Below are 25208 nucleotides of genomic sequence, written 5' to 3'. Positions count from 1 at the left end.
GTGGTTGGGGCGACAGGGGGCGGGAGGAAGGACAGCCACAGTAAGCACGGTAACAGGGCAGAGGGGATCCTGATGAAAGACATACTCCAAATGGTGACCAAACGGACTACATCTTCACCCAGCGACTGAACACGCGACCGCACCTGAAACAGAAATAATAAATGGTAAACAAATGGTGCATTTGCACAGTAGCACAGTTATCCAATGTGTTACATTCACAGTTCACCCCTTCACACACATTCACACATGCAGGAGCAGCAGCACATAGGAGCGTGTCTCTCACGCTTTTTAGCATTTTATCCTTTCGACAGATATGTATAAAATAAATATACCGGTATGTTATATTATGCGTTTTTGTCGATAAAAACATCACTCAATCAAGTGTCTTACTCACGCACACTTCAACATGCATGCAGCCAGGAGGAGCCGGAAATAAGGTTTTTATTTTGGCTATATGGTCACAGTATCAGACACACCCTGTTCTATAAATAACATATTGACAGTACAAATACCAAACATCCTGATTTGGTATCCGCTAGCTAGCTGTGTCAGATGAGATCTGAACTCAGGAATGATTTAACTGTCCTACTCTGCTTTCACATACTGTCCTCAGTGGCTCACGTGTCTACTTACATTTTCTCTGAGATCTGCTGAGATCTGCTGTCGGCCTGCCCTTAAGCCTAACTCATAATTTGTGAGCCCTACAGAATAAGCAACAGAAAGCGGCAAAGTTTATAAGGATTGTCCTTGTCAAGTATAGTGACTGTCACTTTCGGGGCCGATCGAGCCAACAAAAGTTAAACTTTGCGTTTCAAGACTGCCTGAGAAGGACAGAAATGGACTACTGCAGCAAGCAGTAGTCCACTGCTAGTGAGGTTTTATACTAGCAGTAGCAGTAGATGTGAGATGAATCAAGGTTGAGCAACTATACATGGTCAATTTCTTATACCTCCAATGTACTGCATAGTCTGTTTACAAACAATCGGCTAGGGACAAGCATCGAGTGTCTTGTCCTCTCTGTCAGTGAGCCCTCCTACCGGGCACAGCTGCTCGCTTTGATCTGTTTCGGAGCAGCAGAGAGAGCTCTCACTGGACCACAAACTGGCTTATTTAGGAGCATGTCCCTCAGGCTCAAGCCCTTGTGGCGTGAATTCAGTGTTAGGGCTGAGCACGCCTATTACAAAACACAGAGCACATGTCTTGAAGTGTGCGAATGGTTTTGTGTACGGTGGGAGATAATGGAGATTCATTTTCATTTTGATAGTAGACTACTGTTTTATTGTCTAGCATTTTGTTTTCTTGTTTTTCTGGTGTATGCATTTCTCCCCCAAATTGTTACCTAGTAATTTATGTATTAAAAAGGAATCTTTTAGAATTAAAAAACATCTCTCCCTCTCTCTCTCTCTCCCCCCCTCTCTCTCTGTCCTATGGTAACCTGTGTCTGATTTACATCTGTGTTTTTAAAGCGTTACAGCGACCAGCATGAGGCTGAAACCAGCACTGTTTCCAGTCCAGCCCACATCTCTCTCTCTCTCTCTCTCTCTCTCTCTCTCTCTCCCTCCCACGTCATTCAGACCAATTTTGCTTCCCAGCTTTAACAGGGCCAGAGGTCCTTCCAGGCCCCGAGCTACTGCCGATGGCATACGGCTGTCCATAAAAGTGCCTGCGCTTTGGCTGGAGAGTGGGCTAAAAAAAAAGAGAGAAAAAAGGAAAAGGCAGCTAGCGGCCGACCACATTAAAATCACTCAGGAAAAATAAAACAGTGGCGTCTTTCTTCTATCGTTTAGCAGCAGAGGAGAAATGGGATGAATAAACCGCCTTGACTTCCAGAGTCAACAACTTACTTCTTTCTCTCTCTCTCTCTCTCCTCTCTCTCTCTCTCTCTCTCTCTCTCTCTCTCTCTCCCTCTCTCTCTCTCTCTCTCTCTCTCTCTACCCAGTGTTTTGACTGGCAGGGTGGCAGGACAAAATGTACTGGGTTGTCTGAGAGCATGTCTGGAAACAAATCCACAGGGTGCTTTCTGGTGCCCATGACGGGGTTTATGAACGCCCGCAGTGCCAGGCCAGCCCTCCTCTTGTGCTCAGCACTGCCGTGATGGCGCGCAGTCAATTCTGGATCGCTTATTAATGTTCAGGGCCAAAGTGAACCCACAGGTTATCAGTGGTGGAAAAGGTTCTCAATTGTTTTACTTAAGTAAAAGTATCAATACTGCAATGTAGAACTACTCCATTACAAATAAAAGGAATTCAAAAAGTACGAAAGTATTGGCATCGAAATGTACTTAGTACTAGATCAAACATTTCTGTTAATATTTACACTGTCCAGAATCTTCCAGGACCAGAAACTTTCTAGAAACCGTGAAGTTGTGTGATGTTTCCATTATAACCACAACCACCCCTGAAGGAGGAGGTATAGCATTAAATACGTGGCACATTGTGAGCTTGTAGATCAGCTATATCTGATATTTTAGGAAATAACAAATTCTGAGTTCTCCAGAACTCAGGGTTAGCAGTACAGTAGCACTACATCTATACTCTACTCTGAAACCGAGTCGCAACGTAATGAAAACAAATCCAAAACCTGTGAAATACGCTTCATGGCACGGCACGGTTCACTAAATTCTGGTAGTCCAAACGAGCATAGAGAGTGTACAAACTAAAGACACCTGCAGGTGCATCCCATCTGGCTCTCTACTTCAGGGTTGAGAAGCTATGTTCACACTCAGTTTTCAGTTCTGTTTCATCAAGTCTGCACAGAAGAAAATATGAAAATAAACTCATGCAAACTGATTTTGCTGAATCAGATTTGTAGTACGACGTTACTCACACCGTCCTACAGTATAGGTTAATTACGTCGTTGCCACAGCAAAGAAAGGAAGGAAGGTCGGCGATCCAATCTGATCACTTGCAAATAATAAGTGTGGACAGTCAGTCCTCCTGAAGATCAGTTCTTGCCTGCAGTCTGAACAAAGTGATCTTTTGTCTAAGAAGGTTGGCCGCCCCTGTAATAGTGTCTCCTTCTCATTCTTCAGTGTTGCTCTCCATTCAAGTATGAAGTCATGTTATACTGTGGAGCCTTTCATAAACACACGGCCTGCTCCGTTTACAGCAGCACAGTGTTTATGTACACATCCGCCGGTACACACTCACATCGGGGGCTCGCCATTAGTCTGACGGCCCAGTATTGCAGACAGGTTAGGCCCATATCCTTCGTTATGAGGATTATATATAGGCTTAGTTAGGCTTTTTAGTTATAAGGCGCACTGACCAATGGTACTTGGGGAAAAGATCCTCAGTGATCATTTCACTTGTGAAAGATGGTTACAAATGGATATCTACACTGACTGTGTATGACCTCTCAACCTGCTCTCTCTCTCTGTGCATGTGTCTCTCTGTCTTTCTCTCTCTCTCTCACCTATAGTTTCACTCATCATTTAGTCATCCTTTCTCCAGCTGTTCAGGTCTCAGCCTTTCTCTCCCACACCCAATCCTTCTGGTTATCCCTCTTCACCGCTCTCCTTCCTTCACCTTCTATCACTCTCCCCCTCTCACTCTCCCTCCCTCCCTCCCTCTCTCTTTCTCTCTCTCTCTCTCTCTCTCTCTCTCTCCTATTCTCATCTCTCTTCTCTGTCTCTCTGTCTGTCGGTGTCATCTCTTTCCCTCTCTCCTTTTTGCTCCGTCAGTCTAATCCCTGAAACGGGCTCCAGCTGCAGAACCGGATGCTGAGAGAGAGAGAGAGAGAGAGAGAGAGAGAGAGAGAGAGAGAGAGAGAGAGAGAGAGAGAGAGGTGCAGCGCTAGACGTCTCCAGCCTGTTAAAGGAACAAGGCATTCCTCTGACATCATGTTCCACATGCAGCCGCAAGCACCCACCCTAATCCTCTCTCTCTCTCTCTCTCTCTCTCTCTCTCTCTCTCTCTCGCTTATTCCCTCTCTTTCTCAACACTCCCTTTCTCTTTTCTTACGTCCCTCTCATTTTGCAGTGCAATAAATCAACTGTAAATCATTTGGAATTTTTTCAATCAACAATAATAAAATCCATGCATAATATAAATAAATATTCGTTCCTCAGTAAACTAATGATTATGACTAAAAGGTGTAATTAGCAAATCAGTCTAGAAATACAAATTGTAGCTGTGCTCTCTCTGTCTTGTTCTCTCTCCCTTTCTCTAATTCTTCAACTAAAAGAGATAAACTCTCTCTCTCTCTCGTCACTACAAGTCCTCCTTCATGCGTTGATCCTGCATTACACCTTACAAATTGTTATTTCCCCTCATCTTGTACCACATCATGACATGAACCATGCAGACCTCTCAGGTCGTCTGAACCCAGAATCAGAGCTAAACCTGGAGAAGCAGTGTTCAATTTCTATGCACCTCATATCTGGAACAAACCCCCAGAAAACTGCAGCTATGCTCTTATTAATTAGGGCTGAAAACCTTTCTGTTTGCTGCTACCTTTCTTCTTCTTTAATCTTACTTTTGCATTGCAATTGTAATCTTAACTTTTTGTTGTTAGTGTTGTTGTTGTTGTTGTTGTTGTTGCTGTATATTCCGTTTATTTTTGCACTGTCTTTATTGATGTAATGTCTTAACCACTTAAACCCCAGGCCAGCATCCATATTGTGGAGAAAGCTGTCACAGAAAATAGCAGATTGACAAGCTCACAACGTGTTGCATTTTCTGCAAAAGCTTTCCCCACTATAACAGAAAACTCTGGTTATCCATAATAGGTTTTAAGTGGTTATGATGAAATGTTGATACAAATAAACGTGCCTTAATTGCTTTATACATTACAGACAAATGATCATTTTGTGAAATGTGGCAGCTTGTTACAGTAAGAGAGAGACCAGCGACTTCTGATAGATTAAGAGACAGTTGAATGCAGTCGATCAATGTATAGCAAATAGCAATGTCAAGTGCATACTGTATAGGAGAGGAGAGGAGGGGAAATGAGGAGGAAATACATGCTTATTGTTATACATTTGTTCCACCTTTGTCTGATACAATAACGAAATGTGGCCTCAGAGAATAGCGGAGAAGAGACAATGAGAGGCGCAATAAGTAAATAATCTTAATAAATAACATCACCGGTTCCATAGGATGAGGCTGACTGCAGTCCGCATAACTGTTACTTACAGGAAGGATAGTGGTGTCTGTCAGGGAAGCATCATGCTGCTGCTGCTGCTGCTGCACTCCTGTGTCTGCACTCTCTCTCACTCACTGCTTCCCGCACATCTGTCTGTAAGACCTGAACCTCTGGCTGAGAGAGAGAGAGAGAGAGAGAGAGAGAGAGAGAGAGAGAGAGAGAGAGAGAGAGAGAAAGAGAGAAAGAGAGAGAGAGAGAGACTATCAGAGAAAGACACGAGTAAGACAGTAAGACTAGAGACGGGACAGAAAGAGAGACACAGAGAGAGAGAGAGAGGGAGATAGAGATCACAGCAAGATAAGTTGAGAGAACCAGAGAGACAGAAATAAAGTGAGTGAAACGGAAAGAGAAATATAGTAGAGTATGCGATGTAAAGAGAGAGAGAGAGAGAGCGAAACACAAAAGAGAGAAATAAAGATAATATGACTTACTGTCTGTACAGTTCTCAGCTCTGACAGCATTAGAGACGCAAACTCTGTCCATTCTCTACGCATGTTCCTCCATTTCTCTTCCTCCCTCCCTCCCTCTCTCACTCGCTCACTCACTCTCTTTCTTTCTCATCTTTTCCCTCTCATTCCCTCTCTCCTCCTCTTCTGGCATGTGCCCCACATTTTTCCTCCCTCAAGTTAGTGACTAATAACAATATGATGTTGTGTACTGCCCTCTTCTGGAGGAGAAAGGTTACTACGCCTCCAGTACTACCATGCAGAACCCATAGATTATTTATTAGTGTTAATAGCCTACTGGTGTTGACTTGAGAAGTCAAGTCAAATTTGACTGTAATTTAGTTCTTGGTAGTTGTCTAGTGGTTCAGAGTGATGTAAAAGCGTGATGTAAAAAAGTATTTTGAGCTTGATTTAAGTCAACTGAGCTAGCCTCTCAAATGTGGATAGGGAGACAATAATTTCAGAAGCCTACGAGATCGGCTATATATATATATATATATATATATATATATATATATATATATATATATTCTACATGTTTTTATATCGTTAAATTAATTGTGGATACTGATACTAGTTGTTAAACTTTTCATTTGGTATTAGGCAAATAAAAATATACAACAGAGTGATAACTCGTGTTAGTAATATTGAGGCTATTTTGGATAATTTGCTGATTGCTGCATGGCTCCATTTCACCACAAATACAATATATTTCAGTTCCTTCCCTTCTGTGACTAGAGAAATATCTCTAGAGAAAGATCTATCTTGATATTTGCTCAGTTTTAGACCCTGCTAACATGAACCTAGATCAAGGTCATTTTAAATTGATGATCTTATAGTTAATCATAAGCTAGTCTTTAAGCACTTAAATCCACTAGTTCTCGCGTTGTATATATATTTTTGTTCAACTTTTTTTGCTGCTAGTATTGAAGAAGCGTTGTATATATATTTTTTTTGTTCAACTATTTTTTAAAGTATAAATCTGTATATATTAACTATCATTTCACTCAAATAAATGGTTACATTCCTATACAGTTGATCTGTTGTTGTAACGACCCAGCACACTCAAACAAAAGAGGCTGATGACCCCCCTTGGGCCCCCTCTACTCTCACTATAACTAGACACATTACCTCCTCCTCTCTCTCTCTCTCTCTCTCTCTCTCTCTCTCTCTCTCTCTCTCTCTGTTTAAAAGTACAGGAAAAATCTCAAAGTGCAGGTAAAAATATAGTACAGGTAAAGATCTCCCTCCCTCTCTCTCTCTCTCTGTTTAAAAGTAGGCTACTATTGTGAATCAGTGGACCATGACACACATTAAACACAACTCTTCTTTACTTACAAAACTCAGAGTCATAATAATAAAGCAACATCATCACACATCATGTTGTATGTCAAGACTGAAGTAGTCGATCCGAGATAATCCCCCCAATCATCACAAAGGCTCTCTTTTTGTCACAACAGTGCAGTACAGCAACTGTAATACCGTCCCTGCCGCTCCGATTCCCCGGCTAATCTCCTTCTCTGTCCTCCCCTCAATCGTGAACAAGACCCCAAGATACTTGAACTTCTTCACCTGGGTTAATGTATCATTCCCTACATGTACTTCACAATCCATCCAAGCTCGCTATGTGTAGTTATTGTTTGTGACAAGTTATGAGCTTGTAGAATGCTATTCTCCCTAGAATAGGCATGCTGGAGTTCAAGTGGTTAACACTTGCATGGACAAGAAATTGCATGGATACTTATTGATGCATATCTGCTAGACAGCGAGAGGGTGAAAGAGGGGATGGGGTTGCACATTTTAGAGTTGCACAAATAAGGTCGACCTGGGAATGTTCTCATCCTCTCAAATATCTTGCCCTTGAAGCTGAACCAGCTGTACTTTTTATTACGATATACAGGGCCTCCGAGGCACATATCACTAGGCCTATTTTTCCCAGAATTCTCAGAGCTGACTGCTCGCATTATTATCACAAAATGACAGAGGTTTCAACATTCACATTAACAGTGTTGACTAAGAAGAAGTCACAGCAATCTCATCATTTGGCCCCAAAGCAAAAATGGATAAGCTCTCTAACCGGTTAACCCTATATTTCATATATGGTGGTCTATAGCCCTCTCCTATTTTCCCTCTACACTAAATATCCGATCTAGCTCAGTGTGTTGCGATCTGCTCTGAGCTTCAGATCTGCTATTTTTGATCCAAGTGCTTAAAGGCTTGGCAATCTGATTCCATTGATCAAATCTGAAGTGACAAGCCAAGGTGTTATTCTTTTACTTTCGTTTGAATTCCAAGGACCACAAAGTGACCAAAACAGCATTGTTTTCTTTACACACACACACACACACACACACACACACACACACACACACACACACACACACACACACACACACACACACTCCCTGTACCTCAGTCTCCGGTATGAAGTGTGGTCCTGTCTGTGTGGAACACCTCCCTGTAGCAGAGAGCTCATAGGATGTCCACTGTATGTAAAGCCAAGTTTATATAACCCGTTGTATGACTACGTTTCAACCGGCTTTCACTGTTTCCGTCCGTCCTACTCTGCTTTTCTCCTCCTCCTCCTCCTAGGCTGCCTCTTTCTCCCTTTGCTTTCACCCCCCCCCCCCTCGTGTTGTGTGGTACCCATGGCAACCAAGCTGAAGTCCGTTGTCTAACTTGTCTTGTCTGTCCCGTTACGTATTAAACCCCAGCCATCAAACATTCACTCACAGAGCAGAGGGAGGCGTTATTTAAAAAGAATCCCGGCATCTATATCCTCTGGGAAACTTCAGCCACAGATATGTGTACATACATGCGTCTGCAACACGTTGTGAGCTTGTAGATCTGCTATTTTGGCAAAGAGACTTTGTGTATAAGGAAAAAGTGGTCCAAGGACAGAGCCAACACGGTCCAGTTTACTGTGTCTAGTGGTTAATGTGTTTTTGTGTTAACATTCACTGTGTGTGTGTGTGTGTGTGTGTGTGTGTGTGTGTGTGTGTGTGTGTGTGTGTGTGTGTGTGTGTGTGTGTGTGCGTTTCTTCTTGAGCTCCTGTTGTTGAGCTCCTGTCGTTCTAAAAGTAAAACACCTTTTATTCCACCAAATGTTGTTACACTGAAAACAATACCAAGAAAGAGACCAAGTAAGCACGTAAGCCCTATACTGTAGGTAGGTCTACATACTTGTATACTTGATTGTACTGATGTAAAATAAATGCAAAATAAATAGCCAAACTACAAGCTTGCAGATCTGCTACAATTTCTATTAAGGAATGGCTGTTTTCTGAAATGCACAAGCACTAAGCAGTACATCCTGCAGTTTACTGCACTTGTACCAACTTGTCCTGTTTTTATCCCTGATCATTTTCTGTGGAATTCATCTTGAAGGGCTTTGCAAGCGAAGTTTTGGAAGTGTACAAATCAAATGCACAATTCCAGCTGTTATTTTTACTACTTAAACCTACAATGTCTCGCAAGTTTGTAGATCTGTTTGTCAATTGTGTGCCTATTTTCACTAAACTGCCAATTATGCCATCATGCCAAGAATAGGGATGCTAGAGTTCATGTGGTTAAACACGTAATAGCAGTAGTTGCGACTGTACTGTACTCTGAAAACCTGCAAAACCCGTCTGTCGCTCAGTCACGCTCCGCCAGTAGGCCTACAGTAAAGAAAAAAAGGTTTTTGGGAAAGTATGCTTGTGTATAATAATCTATGGCAGGCTGATAGATATGAACCATACCTGTGGCCATGAACCTTGGCCATACCGGTTTTTCATTGTGCTTTGTGTTTTGGTCAATGAAAAACAGGAGAAATATATGGGAATGTGGCCATATTGTGACAGTCTCATGATAATCAGTGTGGTTGCCGCGACGCGAGTCACACTTGCAAATGAACCAAGTTGGTACAACACATGGATCTCCATATATGGAGCTGACTATCATCACCTGGATCTCCATATATGGAGATCACGACACTGATCACTCATCAAACCCTGGATAGCCATACATGGTTTGACTGACATACTAGATCTGCATAATATATGGAGCCGGCCAGCAACTCTACATCTGACTTCACTGACACCCGATTAATAGTTTAACTCCTGCTTCTCAACTGTGCCATATTAAGAAGCTCTGTTGTTTCAGCGTGGCTTCTCGCCCTCAGGGCGTCTTACTGGTAGTAGTAATAGTTAATATTACTGTAGTAGAATAGCAGGCTAGCAGCATCAGTAGTGGTGGTATAGTAGTAGTGAATAGTACTTATAGCAGTTCTAGTAGCAGCAGTATCCTGCAAACATGCGCAGCGGCGAAACAGTATACACACTAACATTGTAGGAAGTACAGTCAAAATGTTAATGTTTCTGGGAAAGTATGCTTGTGTATAATCTATGGCTGATAGATATCATCGGGGTCTGGTACGGGTCTCAACGCAGGCTTATAACTTATTCCAGTATAAACACCTTGATAAATGGAGCGTTCAGGACACGAATCCTGTTGCGTGTTCAGATCTCTCTAGGCAGCAAGTGCGATTATGGTTTGCACATACTTCACTAATCTGCGCACTCTCTGTTCACACGAGAGAACATTATTTATTTACATTTATTTCAGAAAGAGCATCAAGGCAGCAAGTGTACAGCTACCCCCCCCCCTCATCTTCTGCAGTGCAGGTTTAATGAGTGATTTCAAGTTCTTGCTCCAAATAAGTGATTTATACCACATTTACACCCACATATTAACATTATGAGTAGTAATGTTAATATTTCTAATTATCTTTTTTCTTTTATTCCTTATATGTGGAGCATTTTGCTGTCGTTATTGTATCATATAAATGTATCATTATTGACTGGATGGATTGGGATAGAGAGAGGACTGACTGATGTATTTGAATAGCTCTGATTCCATAGCTCTAATGCAAGTGCAACGCATTAGAGCTATGGACCAGATAGAGCTATGGACCTCTATAATAAAAAATATAAACTACACAAAACTAATACAATACTTTAAAACAGTTGCACACAGCACACATGCCTAAAATAGCTCTTATTTGCACCGCCCTCGTTGAAAACAATGTATGTCAAATGTCAAACTCCAGCTTGTCCCCCTTTCAGGCTGCATGCACATATAATAGCCTGGCTAATAAACCAGACTAATATCACACAACACTCGATCGGTCTTATCCAAGCGCTCGGTTTCTGCCCTACCCTCTTCTGTCTTCTGAACTGGACACGTCAAGTCGTCCCTCCCCTTGACCCCTTCCTGTTCCTTCTTCATAAGTTTCGATTCACTAACCTCGCGTCGCCACCAGGCTTTTCGGGTGTTCTTCACAGTCTCGTATCGTTGCATTGCATTTTGAGAGGAACAATGGCGACAGGCGGGATTCCTCTGGAGCACGAGCATTTGACTTGCTCCATCTGTTTGGATGTGTTCTCCAGCCCGGTCACTCTGCCCTGCGCACACTCCTTCTGCCGGGGCTGCATCCACACCTACTGGGAGAAAGGGGACATCAGCTGTCCTCTCTGTTTGACAAGTTTCCCTCACAGACCTGCTCTGTCTGTCAACCTCATCATGGAGGAGATGGCCAGCGGCCTGCGGTTACAAGACCAACCGCTGGTTCCAGATCCAAACCCGGACTCACCACCGCCGGACAGAACAATGGCAGCCGGACAGAAAAAAGTCATGTGTTCTCAACATCACCAAGAGATGAGTCTTTTCTGCGTGGATGATAACAAGCTTTTGTGTGATCAGTGTGCTGTTCACCATAAGACACACACAACTGTGCCAGCTGCTGAGCAGATGCAACAAATAAAGGTAAGAAAAACAGATAATGTTCCCTCACCAACCTTAATCCGGTCGTTTTAACGGATCCCTCACCAACCTTATCCGGTCGTTTTAACGCATCCCTCACCAACCTTAATCAATGCGCTGTGTCGAACCAATTAAAGTCTGCCTCAGTCCCGGACCCTCTTGTAAAATGTAAACAAACAAGTGTAATGGTTTGTGGTGTCGTCCACTCGCATGAAATGTGCTTGAAATGTACTGTAATTCAGCAAACTGTTAATATATACTTCAATCAAACAAACAAACTATTGTGTATTTGGCTTGAACAAAATATGTTCTGGTTATATTTGTCTGGTGACTGCATGGGGAGTTGGGACTGCCCACTTTTATTACTGTAGCAGTTGCCTGCCTCGCCATACATTTAAGTTTCGTTTCTTCAGAATGGAAACGTTTGTGTTCACTTTAGTTTCTGTTTACTGTACTTTGATAGATACTGCTACGAAATGAGAAGACCAGGACAGCAAACATCGCACGCAACATAAAGATGGACATTCTTAAAACTCAGATGAACATGGAAACATTTAAGGTAATCCTATTTTATCCTGTTTTTTTAATCCACATTACGCAATCTCTCTCTCCCTCCCTCTATCATACCCATCCTTCCTTTCTTTCTTTCTTTCTTTCTTTCTTTCTTTCTTTCTTTCTTTCTTTCTGTGTTTGTGTGTGTGTTGTTTGTTGCAGTGTATGTTGTAGTGTATGTTGCAGGGTTGGAACATCCAGACCCCCAGGAACGTGCCCAGGGGGCCGGGCTGGTTCCTGCGAGGTGCCACATGTCCGAAACAATTGAGAAATGACAAAGTTACCCTTAATGAAGTGGTTGCACGGTTGCACCACTTAACTCTCCTCTCTCTCTTTCTCTCTCTCTCTCTCTCTCTCATTAGCAGGCAACAGTGCAGCACTATCGCTCTCTCTGCACAACAGCGCCCCTACTGCTACTAATAGTCATACTGGTGCTCATGGCCACATACATAGGCGGACACATAGGTGAACAGAACACGGACATTGCTGTTCCTTGGAGTGGACTCAAAAACAAAACTATAGATTGCTTCACATTAACACTACTACTATATTGAGATGTTACCGCCATCCAGTGGCTGTACTGCATTATTGCATTGGTTTTCATAATGAATAATGACCATTTTCTGTAATAAGAAGGAAGTTATATTCTTCATATTGTTTCTTCTTCAATCTAGACTATGCTCGGTACTATCTATTCATTGTTATTTCTTGTAAAGCATGTTTTTGCATTAATTGTAGTATACAAAATTACAAATACATAATTATTTGCATCTGGTCTCTTTCTCTGTTAGGAGTCAGTTATGCTTCAGAAAGAGGAGTTGGAGGATGATTTGTCCACACTCATATCTGCCATCACTGATGTGAAGAGACGACTGATGGCTTCCATGGAAGACAAGGAGAAAAGGCTGCTGCAGAAAAATCAGAGTGAGGTCACAAAGATGGAAGCCACCTGCAAGACCCTGGAGGATGAGGTCTCCAACATGGATGCCGACCTGAAAAGCATGGACCCCTACAGAATGATGCAGGTGGGCAGCATAAAAAAATCACTCCCGTGTGAAGTGAGGGGCACACTTGCTCTATCTTTTTATTGCAGATACAAGGCAGTTTCCCTGAGAGTTTGGTACTTTGCTCAAGTTTGATTGATTTAATATTTTATTACCAGTTTGCAAATAGTACAGTGGTACGATTTTACCATGATGCTAAAAGGGTAACACAAAAGGTCCCAGGGGCTTGTTTCCATTGTGGTCCTGTGTATCCAATTCATTGAGATAAGTGTGTAAAAGCTGTTTTTGAGCTGGGTGTGGTCTGTGCACTCTCAGGCTCATTGTAACTGCGCTATGTAACTTTCCTTTTCTACCCCAGATTTGAACCTGGTTTCCTGGTCAAGTGCTGACTTTTTATTAATAATAATAATATATATTATTAACAAACAAAAAAAAAATCAATTTGTTCGATTAACTGTTGCACTCCTAAATCAGAAGGATAGCCATGAAGACAAACCTGTAAAGATGAATCACCCTGATTTAATAACTGGTCCTATGTATGGCGTCACATGAACGTGTATTCACCTTTATCAGCTGAGCTTACATTTGTGGAACTTTTATAAAAGCAGATGAATGTCAATAGAATAAAAATGTGATGTGGATCTTTCAGGCTTATAATTCACTGCAAAGACGTTCAAGTCATGCATCAGCAATCCAGTCCTCCTTTGACCCTGAGGAGAAGCTAACAGAGTCCAGAGACATCAGAGAACAACTAATGACTGCTGTCACAAGCATATGGAAGGGTAAGAAGCATCATCATCACTGATATAGTTTAGTCCTTTTGGATTAAATAGTCAAGACCTAAATAAAATAATCAAACCGTAAACACTTTCCAGAAGACTTCCTTACAGGTGTCCTCAAGGTTTCTTGAGAATTTGGACACACATTAAAGCCACGTGACTTTCAGACATGAATACCGTTACATGCCACCACATTTCCTGAACGTCTAGTAAGTCTGAACAGGGCTAAACTGTGAATTGTGGTGTGGTTAAATTGTAGCTTCCCAAAGTTCCCACATGTACAACAAGTAGTAGGCTACATTTTACAGCACCGTCTGATGCTCTTATATTAGATTAGATTAGATACACTTTATTAATCCCCAAAGGGAAATGAAGATGTTAGAGCAAATAATATACAAGAAATACGAAAACTACAAAAACGGTACACCAAACACCATCTCAACATTCCTTCCTAAAACACACAACCATGAGCAGCCTGACACAGAACCACATGCATTAGAGTTGTTAAACGGTCTGTAACAGTTTTCCAATCCACAATGGGACGATCAGTAGCTACATGACTTCTAAATACAAAGCTGGGAGTTCATATACATATACTGTTGACAGTTGACACAAAGGAAGACTGCGTTTTCATCTGAGGTAGAGTGAGCCTCTGGCTGAAAGTTCTCTTCTGCTGCCTGTCATAGAGTGGATGGGAGAGCTTATCCAGGATGAGTTGAGTTTGTCCCTCATCCTCTTCTCTGCAACTACCTTCAGCCCATCCATCTCTAGGCTGGTCTTTTTATGATCTCATTAAGCGTATGCAGCTCCCAGGCCTTGATGACAAAGAGGAAGATGTATTCCTCTCATATACTGTAAATGGTTTGGAGCAGGTTTAAAGCTGAGATCAGTGCAACAGGTCACACTGCTACTGATCACAGCCAGATACTCAAAGCCAGACACCACTCAATATATATATAGAAATATTCCTCTGATTTCCATTCTGTCTGTTCCTAGACCAAGGCCCCATCGCTGCACAGCCCCTGGACATTGATTTGACGACATTGAATCCTCCATTGAGTAAGCTGATTAAATGTAAGTACATCTTTGAATACAGCGTTGGTTATTCATCAACAAAACACATTAAAGTGAAAGTTTCAATAATATTCTGTAAAACAAAACAAATAACTAATAAAGACACATTTTTTTGTACACATTTTCTGAATGTTATTCCACAGATTCAGAGTCTCTCACCTTTGATCTGACAACTGCGGCCAGTTTCATTTGGGTGTCTCCTGATGGAACTGTGGCTCGGAATACAAACCCAGAAGTCCAGCCACATGAACCACACCCAGAAAGGTTGGAAGACAATCGGGTTAGGGCCACACAATCCTTCACAGGAGGAAGGCATTTCTGGCAAGTTACGTTTGACCATAACGATGTATATTTTGGGATACTAAGTAACCAAACAAGTAGGGGGGTTCGGATTTACCCCTATATCGGGAATCCTACGCACATGTTATTTGACGTCTGGTCTTCAGAAATTAAAGTTGCACACAAAAGCATAAATGTATGTAATGCAGTGTTCAAGAACTGCGCGTTATGTTGTGTGTATTTAGATTATGACAGTGGAATCCTGGGTCTGTATTATAGGAAAGATAATGCAGATGATCTACATCACCTGCATACCTTCACCACCAGTTTCAATAAAGAGGTTATTTTCCCAATATTTCAAGTGGCTAAAGACACAGTACGTTTTACATAGAGGTGTTTGGACAATTAGATGTGTCCAGCGGCTGTTTAATACTCATGAGCATGATGGTTCTACTGAAATCAGTCATATGTCACAGAAATGGTGCATGCATACCTGTATATACGGTGTGTGTGTGTGTGTGTGCAAATTACGGGATTCGGAAGGCGGGATAAGGCAGGTTAATTTCGAATGAAAACCAGGCTGTGCACGGGTACTGCGGAAAGCCTAGGGACACAAAGTCACATGTAATGGGGTAGTTCACCCAATAAATTACGTAATTTCTATTGTTTACCAAACCGGTGATGATGAGAGTTTTAGTTTGTAAAATGTTCCTGAACGGTGAATCCAGAATTCCAAAATGAAGGAATTAAGGGCAGATGTTTGATAGCGTTTGGTTGCTAATTCGGATTTATTCCATTCAAGTTCTTTTCTTTGTTGGATTCTGCATTGCTCCTTTAATTCTCATTTATACGTTATATGGTGAAAAAGTGGTCTGTTCAAATATTGCCAGGATTTGTAAAAGTGATGGACACTTAATTCTCATCAGACATGTTAGAATATAATCAAAGTCTGCTCAGTGGGTTTTGCCGTTATGTGCCTTATAATTCTTGCATAGTATGAGCTCGGTTGAAGTTGAGTAATGGGAAGTGAAAAGTCTCCACTGAAGTATTTGGAGGAGGTGAGTTCATTGGACACCAGCTTTGAAGGGATTGCTTCCATTTACTTTTTCTCCACCTCCCTTTGAGGGGAAAGAGGAGCCAGTGATGTTAAGCTCTTAGATAAACTGGCTAAAAACCTAATGGACTGGAAAAAATGCAATCTCAATCAGGCTGTCTTCTCCTCTTCACCGCTAGATGGCACTGTATATGTACATTACACTGTATGCCTTTATTTGTGATGCCTTTGACAGATGTTTGTAGAAGTTGTTCAGTTATTGTTGTATCATTTTGTAATTAACCTTAAGTCCTACATAATATATAGACTTAGTCGCACAACATCTACAAACTCACAACACAGCATTGTGAGGCTGTTTTTGAACATTTGTAAAGGATAATTTCACATTATTATCAGAACTGTGTTAAATACTACTGAAGTTTCACTTGTAAGTTTGGGTAAGAAATTGTTTTTTTTTATTTGCAGATACTTTTAGTCTAATCACGTGGTCTGGTTCTTTATTTTCTTTACTTTATACGATAAAGCGTCCAGTACAGGAGTTATGTACAATTTGTCAATTTGCAGGTATTTAGAACAAAATTATAGACTCAAAATCTATACTGCAAGTGCTCTGTCTTCCAATAAATAAGGTTTATCAAGTAGAAATACATGTTTGGTTATGGTGACATACATTCTGTGCATACATTGGCAGTTATAAATAAAATTGATATCAATGAACATGTTTGAGTACTGAGTTATTTCACCGAGCTGGTTCAGTTCAGGTGAAGACGTTTAAATGGTTTAATGTTTGAAATTATGTTCATTAATTTATTATTAGCCAAATTTGTTTGATACATATCAAGTAGTGTCTTAATTGAGTCTTGTTTGGACATGAAATTCAATGACATTCAAGTTGCTTGCTTGTTTGTTCCTCCTGAGTGGGGCTGAATGCCCCCACCTCTGAGTGAGGAGGCGAGGACGGCAGAATCGCTTTCGGGTTCGTTTTAAGGAATTCCACGTCGTCACAGCCGTTTGACCCCACTTGCTTGGCAGCCATTGTTACAGTTTCCACCAGAGTTCTACAGTACAGTATGTTCCCTGTGTTGCAGGCAGTCTGTTTACAGGACTGTTTACAAGGCCTGCTGATGTTAGATAGCCTAACACTTGCTTCAATGTAAAAACAATGTACAATTTTGAAGCGGGTGGTCTCTAAACCAGTGGGGTCCAGGGACCCTCAGGGTTCCTTGAGGGGGACCCTAACAAGTGGGTAACTCTGAGAATATACAAATGGATTTGTACGCTCACAGAGTTATGGCACCCCCTTCGGATGCTGTCAATGCACTCAATGGGACATTATCACTTTTAATCAGACTATTGAATGGTCTAAGTAGGTGACATATACTGACCTGACAAGCTCTGAAGCTCAGTAGGTGTTTTGCCATTATTCTGTGGTTTGATGATGGCTACTGTTTTGATCGTGACAGAGGCGTGCCGTCTCAAGCGAACTTGAGCCATGAGAGGCACCATTGAGCAAGCTTAAAGAGGGATGGTCCCCTCACTATCACTTTACCGTTTTATTGTCTCCACCATGTACTGTAATTCTACAAACTGTTAATAAATATTTCAATCAATCAAAACCAGGCCGAAGGCATGGGGAGAGAGTATGTTTTGCACTCTTCCGTGTGTCCGTCCATCCATCTGAACAGCTAATCTACGGCACCATTAACCCGGTCGATGCCAAATCATGCACACACACTCCCTGGATGCCAACGATGAACCTATGACCCCCCCCCCCCAAACAATCCAGAACGGCCTGTTATAGCGCCACCAACTGGTGGATTCTTTGGAACAAAATGCCTCAAATCATCCAATTGCCATCAATGGTGTAAGAACAAATGGCACCCTTTTCACATTGGCCTATTATAGCGCCACCAGGAGGCCACAACCTGGCCTGGTGGAGACCTGTGTCCTGAGGGGCACTTTATCTAGTTTCTACTCTCCCCCTCCCCTATAATGTCCATTCCTCTCTTTTCCCCCGCCCCCTCTCTTTAACCCCCATTTTGAAGCGGCTCCTGGATCCATGAGGTTCCCATGTCTGTGCCTAGATTAATCCCTGATCCACAGGTGTGATAATCCCAAACAGAATGGCCCAGCTGAACAGCGGGGCTGACAGCACTCGGGGCCCCGGGCTGCTTTGATCACAGGGACCCACAGCTGTGGTTCTGCTTAATCTACAGACCCGGCCTGGCTCCAGACCAGTCGGACGCAACCGAAATGGATTGTGTTTGTCACCGTCAAGAAATGTTGGTTGAGGTTTGACGAGTGGAGACAATGTAGCTCTGAATATAATGATATAATATGACTAAAAGAAAAACGTGTAGATCAGTCATGAAAGATCTTGAAACATTTGGAAGAATGGCGAAAATGATTACTCAAATCTTCTATGAGGGGCCATGGCACAAAAATATTTTCAGATGAGGGTCTGCAGCCAAATAGCTTACATTGGGGTCCTGTTTGAGAACTGTTTAAGAACCACTGATGTAAAAAAACACAGCTATCTGGTTTGTAATCTCTTTTTCCTGTCCAAATGGCATACATGCTTTTGAACTTCACACGGCGGCATGCAACACTAATGAATACAACCGGAATCTCCATCAGAATGGAAGTGAACTGGAGTGGTGATGACTGATGCGAGCAGTCAAACTAATTAGACTGAGCTGGGTGTGACCACACACCAGCTGTTGTGTATGGAGCACACTGGATAAATAACACACACACACACACACAGACCTACCTCTGTGACAGGTTTTCTTTTATCGTAGTCTAACACAGTGGTTCTTGAATCTTAACCTATTATGGATCAGGGCTCACTTGAAAAAGCCATATTAAGTGGGTCAGATGGGATGCATTTCCAGATAATGCCTACTTTAATGATCAATCAATTGATTGTTTTCTGATTTGGATCAATGGAACTAATGTAGTATACTTTTTAGTTCCTATTTATCGGCCGCGGCCCACAGGTTTGGGGATCGCTGCTCTAACATCTTAATTCTATGTGTCTGTTCATGTTATGGTTACGGTTGTGTTAGGTCTTGACAAGCACTGTAATGGATGTTCCTTGGGAAGTAAAAGAGAACTTTGATCTGAGAGCCTCCGTCTGTCCAGCTGCTGAACCCTGTTACAACAACCAAACGACCCATGACTGCATTCACTGTCAGTCTGAACCCACCAATCATATTTATGATGGAGGAGCGCTCATGGCCGAGGGAGGGGGGCAGGAAGGGACGGATATCACCCAAGAAAAAAACAAAGAAAGAAGAAAGACATGCCATTTTTAGGGGACTGGCAGCAGGTTGAAGTCTATTATTGCCAATGGAAGAGTGAACGTGAACACAGCTTCTGAATCACAAGCCACACATTGCCTAATCTTCCCAAGAGTTACAAAAATAGCTTTTTTCAAAAAGACAAATCAGGAGAAAATCTACTTTATTATCAAGTTTTTACTCTCACGGGACCTAGCACCAGTTCTAACAGCAGTTCAAGCTGCCGCTGCCCACTTAGGAGACCATTTGTAGGATTTGTGTACCATTTCGTCTCTTGTGGCTCCAATTGGGATGGTCTATCTGTCTATATGAACCATCTTTGATATCACTGCTGCTATAAACCTCTTCCAGAGAGGTACAATGGGATGGAGAGAGGACGGAGAGGGAAGGAAGAGAGGAGGGAGGAAGGAGACGAGCGAGAGAGAGGGATATGAATTGGAGGAGTGAATTGGTAAGACAGAGGTGAACTGAAAGACAGGATGTGGCCCTGGCTCCAGCGTAAGAACGAGTGAGCGTTGATTGGTGAATGACATCTAGTTTCCTCTCCCTCCGTCGACAAACGCTCGGTCTCCGTCATCAGGAAGTGACACAGTGGAAGCCCACTTCTCCTGAAGGTTCAGTTCAGTTAGATTCCCTGCAGGAAGTGAGTTGTAAAACGGCCTCATTTCCCATCCTGGCCGCCAACACAGGAATCTCTTATAATGTAGCCTACAGTGGGTTGGACGATCGCTTGGTTTACCGCATTTCTTAGGCCGGTAATACACAATGCACCAGGTATACTGAAATGAGTGTAAAAGTGACATATTTAGAATTAGACTTAATTAGGCCAATTCCAATGACCTTATAGTAAACAATCAGGGAAGTTTTACTAAACACCTAAACCAAAAGTGAGCCAGAACAGATGTAGGTCGAAATGTCCTGGCCTGAGGAGTGTGACATGGATGCTTTTTTTTGTTTATCATGAATCACATGAGAAAAATCTGATTTGGAGCTTTTAACAGTATGAACTCAATCCCGCTTACATTAGGAGTGCAATAACGTTACAGAATAGAAATTACAAGGAAAGGGACAAAGGACCACACACACACACACACACACACACACACACACACACACACACACACACACTGTACAGTACAGTGTACACACACAGCATACTATTAATTATGTGTGACGGTGCATGGAGGTCTGAGATGACCTACTAGACAGTGATACTGTGCTGTCACCCATGGGGAACATCCGCTGACATCTGATATATTTAACTGTCACTAAAACCATCAGAAAAGGTGAGAAGCCATTGTGTAAATACTGTACACAGGGGACTTCTCAGGATGGCCCAGGGGCGTGCGTGTGTGCGTGCGTGCATGCGTGTGTGTGTGTGTGTGTGTGTGTGTGTGTGTGTGTGTGTGTGTGTGTGTGTGTGTGTGTGTGTGTGTGTGTGTGTGCAATTGTGCGTGCATGGGTGAGGACCTGGTCCTCACAAGATAAATGGTTGTTCTATGGTTAAAAACGATAGGTTTACGATTAGGAAAAGATCCAGGTTGGGGTAAGGATTAGGATTAAGCATTTAGGAGGTTAGGTTTAGGGTTTAGGGTTGGAGTTATGCCAATTAACACTTGGCTACATGCCAGTGTCGCGCACCAAAAATAGCTGATCTACAATCTCAAGTGAATAAAAGCTTCAACCGTGTATGAATGAGGCATCATCAAATTAATAGTTTGATGTGGAATATTTGCCGACGCGTCTTGGGATGGTTTATTTGCAGGCCAGGGGTCATCACAGGAACTTGTGATGGACAAATTCTCCGTCAAAATGTTATTTTTTGCCACAGACATACAAAATGAGCAGTCAATACCATAATATCACCAGAAACAGCCCTGGCCTATACCTATACGCTACAAGTGGCTCCTAATGTGTGGCTCCTATAATGTGCCCTACCTATTCACTGCAGGCTATACAGCCTACTGGTTGTGTACAGGCATCATTAAATGCACTAATGCAGCATGGTCCAAGACAAATGTGTTCCGTGTTTGGGATTACAGTAATGAGGTTTATAGTCCTTTCGTCATACACATGATATGAACAACACAAGAACAGTATAATGAGAAAAAATAACAACAAGAACTATCAGACCTACAGGCTATAGACTTTTGCGACATGGACAAGTTTTGAAACAGACAGACTTTTCTGATGACCCGTGTGTGTCACACTCCCTGTGTGCAAGGACCTTTAGGGATTTCAAAATGGCAAGTAAAAGGGTAAAAATTAATTGCTGTCCTAATATTCTGATGTCCTCACAAGTAATACCAACTTCAGTGTGTGTGTGTGTGTGTGTGTGTGTGTGTGTGTGTGTGTGTGTGTGTGTGTGTGTGTGTGTGTGTGTGTGTGCGCGCGTGCGTGTGCGCGAGTGTGTGCGATGTGCGTGCGTGTGTTTTTGCTTTAAGAACAGGTCCACTTTGGGAGTTTTTTGTTAGGAGATACAGTGAACTATACATGACAACCATATTTGTTTCAAACCTTTTCACATCATTTTATTTTCTCTTCATGTTCATTACATTACATTCTATCATTACAATTAAGTTGCAATAATTATGCATTATTGAATAAAAGGCTAGGTTTACTATAATAATTCTAATGTTTGTGTGACGACAATAAGTCCTATCACCGCTAGAGGGCAGACTTTGACAGGTAATCTGCTTCTAATGATCACCACCTCACTCTGTGTATGCAAGCATGTCTGTGTCATGAGCCTATTTGATGTTATGTTGCATGTGTGTGTTGCGTTGTGTGACCCGCTGTTTGTGTTTGTGGGGGTTTCATTGTGTATGGCAGCGGTCTGTCACTGCTGAGAAATCCTCTGTTATTTCTTTCCCAGTCCGCTTGCATTAAGATCAGCTCTGAGTCTGAACAGAGTTTAATAAACAGATATGAGAGACAAAATGGACAGCAGGACTCAAGTTGTATTGAGACCAGCGTCCTGCAGAGCCTATAGACACACACATGCACTTCAGAGAGAGGATTACACACCACACGCACACGCACACACACACACACACACACACACACACACACACACACACACACACACACACACACACACACACACACACACTGGTGACTGTGTTAATATACCCTCACAGCTGTCCTGTCAAGTTAAGTTTCACACTGCCAGGGTCACCCTCTGTCTCCCTGACTTTCGTGACTGCATGAGCCCCCTCGGATCATTCACACACACACACACACACACACACACACACACACACACACACGCGCACACACACACACACACACACACACACACACACACACACACACACACACACACACACACACACACACACACACACACACACGCAGTCACACACACACACACGCGCACACGATGCATGTGTTTTGCATCAGTTCACTCCGAGTTGTGTGTGTTTGTGTGTGTGAGAGAGATACCAACCAGTCACACACATATAGGACAAACATACACATGCACAGATGTACAGTAACACACACACACACTGTATGCACACAGGACAACACACACTGTCTCGGGTCTTCCATCCAGGGAGGGTGACTCGATCCTCAAATGATTAAAACGCACAGAGATGTTCATACCACATCACATCCCACATCCTCACATCAAAGCCCTGCGTGACACCCGCCGTCTGTCTGTCTGTTGCTGTGGTGGTTAGCCTGCTTAGACTGTGCTTTTCATTTTGTTATTTTGTTGTTGGTACTGGACTTTCTATAAGGCTTTCTGTGCCATATTTAGTGATTATATCGTTGCTGTCCGGCGGACACTTCTTATCCATAAAACTATGGATAAGAAGTTTGTTTTTTTCCGTAAATGAACGCCTCAGAGTCTTGTTTTCCTAGGATAGGGACCGAAGAGGAGTGGATTCTACATATTGTTTTCCTAGGATAGAGACTGAAGAGGAGTGGAGTCTACATATTGTTTTCCTAGGATAGAGACTAAAAAGGAGTGGAGTCTACATATTGTTTTCCTAGGATAGAGACTGAAGAGGAGTGGAGTCTACATATTGTTTTCCTAGGATAGAGACTGAAGAGGAGTGGAGTCTACATATTGTTTTCCTAGGATAGGGACTGAAGAGGAGTGGAGTCTGTATACATATTGTTTTCCTATAGGACTGAAGAGGAGTGCTTGGTTTTGTTACCTCTGCAAAGCCGATGTGCCCCGGCCCCCTGCAGCCAAAGGCCAATGCTCACAATGCAACGCATTGCACTCTTACTTATGTTATGTTTGTGTCATATTACGTAGAAGCAATGAGAAGGTTCTATGTGTGCTTAAGAAAATGCTGAAAATGCAAATGGTCCAGGGTCCTGCTGTATCATTCATTCATCATTACATTGCTTAAATGCTTACACATACACCCTAAAGAACGGCAATGGAAATATGCTGTCACAACATTATCATGTTTTTTTTTATCCTTTTCACAATGGTGGAGCCTATGTGCGTATATTGAATTTTGTTCCATTTGTACACGCAGTTATGGGGAAAAGAGAGAGAGAAAAAAGTTTGAGAACCACTGCATCAACAGAAGCCTGGTGCAGTCCCTGATGAGACTCTGGTAAACTGAAACAACCAGAGGAATAAACAGGGTTCAGCCCGCAGCCCCCCGGCCCCTCTGCCCCGTGTCACAAGGCCAAATCGATACCCTACCCCCTCTACTCTCCACAGTGAACCTTGACCTCTGGTTTGACAAAGGGAAAGAGAGAGAGAGAGAGAGAAAAAAAACTTCTTTGAGTTTTTCTTTCCTCCTCTGGTCCCAGTCTGAACAAACAAAGCTGCCCCTTTCTAACGAACGCACACACACACACACTCTCGCTGCATGCCTCCCCCTCAGGGTCTTGAGTTCTGCACTGCAGTGTTGATAGCTCCACTGTAGCTCCACCGTGTGTCTGCATAGGTGGGGCTTTAGTTTTCCTGGCTGTGCCTTGGGTTGGCTCCCACAGTGTCGGTTTGCTTGCCACTATAGTTCCGGGTGCCTGATGCAGTGCCCTGCCAGCTGACCTTGGGGCCATGTTCCTTGCAGAGGTCCACGTTTCTGATGTGGTCCGCCCATGTGACACCAAGTGCATACTAGCATCCCTGTGTACCTCCAAGGCCTTTTCCTGCTGTACTGTGAGCGTCCTTGAAGTACTATAGCCACGAACAGTTGATAGGGGTTGGGCCAAAGATTGGTGTCTCCAGTTAGATTTTCATACATTTATTAAGGAATGTGGTAGGAGATATTGAGTGATTGTAGCTAATGCAATGTCCCAAAACGTTTACAAATCGTGTGTGTGTGTGTGTGTGTGTGTGTGTGTGTGTGTGTGTGTGTGTGTGTGTGTGTGTGTGTGTGTGTGCGTGCTTGCGTGCGTGCATGTCTGAGTGTGTGTCTGAGTGCGTGCAACAGTGTGCGTGCGTGCATACTGTAGGTGTGTGCATGTGTGTGCGCTCGTGTGTATGTGTGCATGTGTCTGCGTGCGTGCGTATCTGTCTGAGTGCGTGCATGTGTGTGTGCGACCCGTGCGTGCCTAAGTGTGTATGTGTGTGTCGTGCATGTGTGCTGGGAGCCAGCACACACACAAGCTTCCCATCTCATCCCTGTAGAGAGGGAACAGGATACTGAACCTATAGGAAACTGGGAATACTGGACATAATGGAGACTCAGAGCGAGGTCAAACTGGGTGCTTTATTGTGGGAACGGAGGTGCTTTGGAGGCAGGGTGAGGGGACATGCTGCTTATGAAAGGAAAAGGGAAAATACACTCCTGAGG

The 25208-nt window shown here is 42.8% G+C and overlaps 1 protein-coding gene and 1 long non-coding RNA gene across 2 annotated transcripts; one reads left to right on the top strand and one right to left on the bottom strand.

Moving 5' to 3' along the window:
- Position 1: 1 nt before the first annotated feature.
- Positions 2–5680, bottom strand: LOC308330561. The gene is made up of 3 exons (XR_013965498.1): positions 5577–5680; positions 5136–5259; positions 2–143 (listed from the first exon to the last, which is right to left on the bottom strand). It is a non-coding gene; the product is annotated as an uncharacterized lncRNA (long non-coding RNA).
- Positions 5681–10897: 5217 nt separating this feature from the next.
- On the top strand, positions 10898–16852 carry LOC308330237 (E3 ubiquitin-protein ligase TRIM7-like). The gene is made up of 6 exons (XM_080785039.1): positions 10898–11396; positions 11857–11952; positions 12737–12970; positions 13599–13731; positions 14725–14802; positions 14946–16852. The coding sequence occupies exons 1-6, from the start codon at positions 10950–10952 to the stop codon at positions 15470–15472; spliced, it is 1515 nt and encodes a 504-aa protein (XP_080641165.1). The 5' UTR covers positions 10898–10949; the 3' UTR covers positions 15473–16852.
- Positions 16853–25208: the final 8356 nt, after the last annotated feature.

This window comes from Protomyctophum bolini (assembly GCF_963924005.1).
Source record: "Protomyctophum bolini genome assembly, chromosome: 16".
Taxonomy (NCBI): domain Eukaryota; kingdom Metazoa; phylum Chordata; class Actinopteri; order Myctophiformes; family Myctophidae; genus Protomyctophum; species Protomyctophum bolini.
This window is presented reverse-complemented; position numbering and strand designations above follow the sequence as displayed.

Bases quoted from the DNA above. Each gene is read 5' to 3' on its own strand.
- LOC308330237 (XM_080785039.1), top strand. From the start codon at position 10,950: ATGGCGACAGGCGGGATTCCTCTGGAGCACGAGCATTTGACTTGCTCC. The intron at 12,971-13,598 runs GTGGGCAGCATA...TGGATCTTTCAG, and splicing joins ACCCCTACAGAATGATGCAG to GCTTATAATTCACTGCAAAG. The intron at 14,803-14,945 runs GTAAGTACATCT...GTTATTCCACAG, and splicing joins ATTGAGTAAGCTGATTAAAT to ATTCAGAGTCTCTCACCTTT.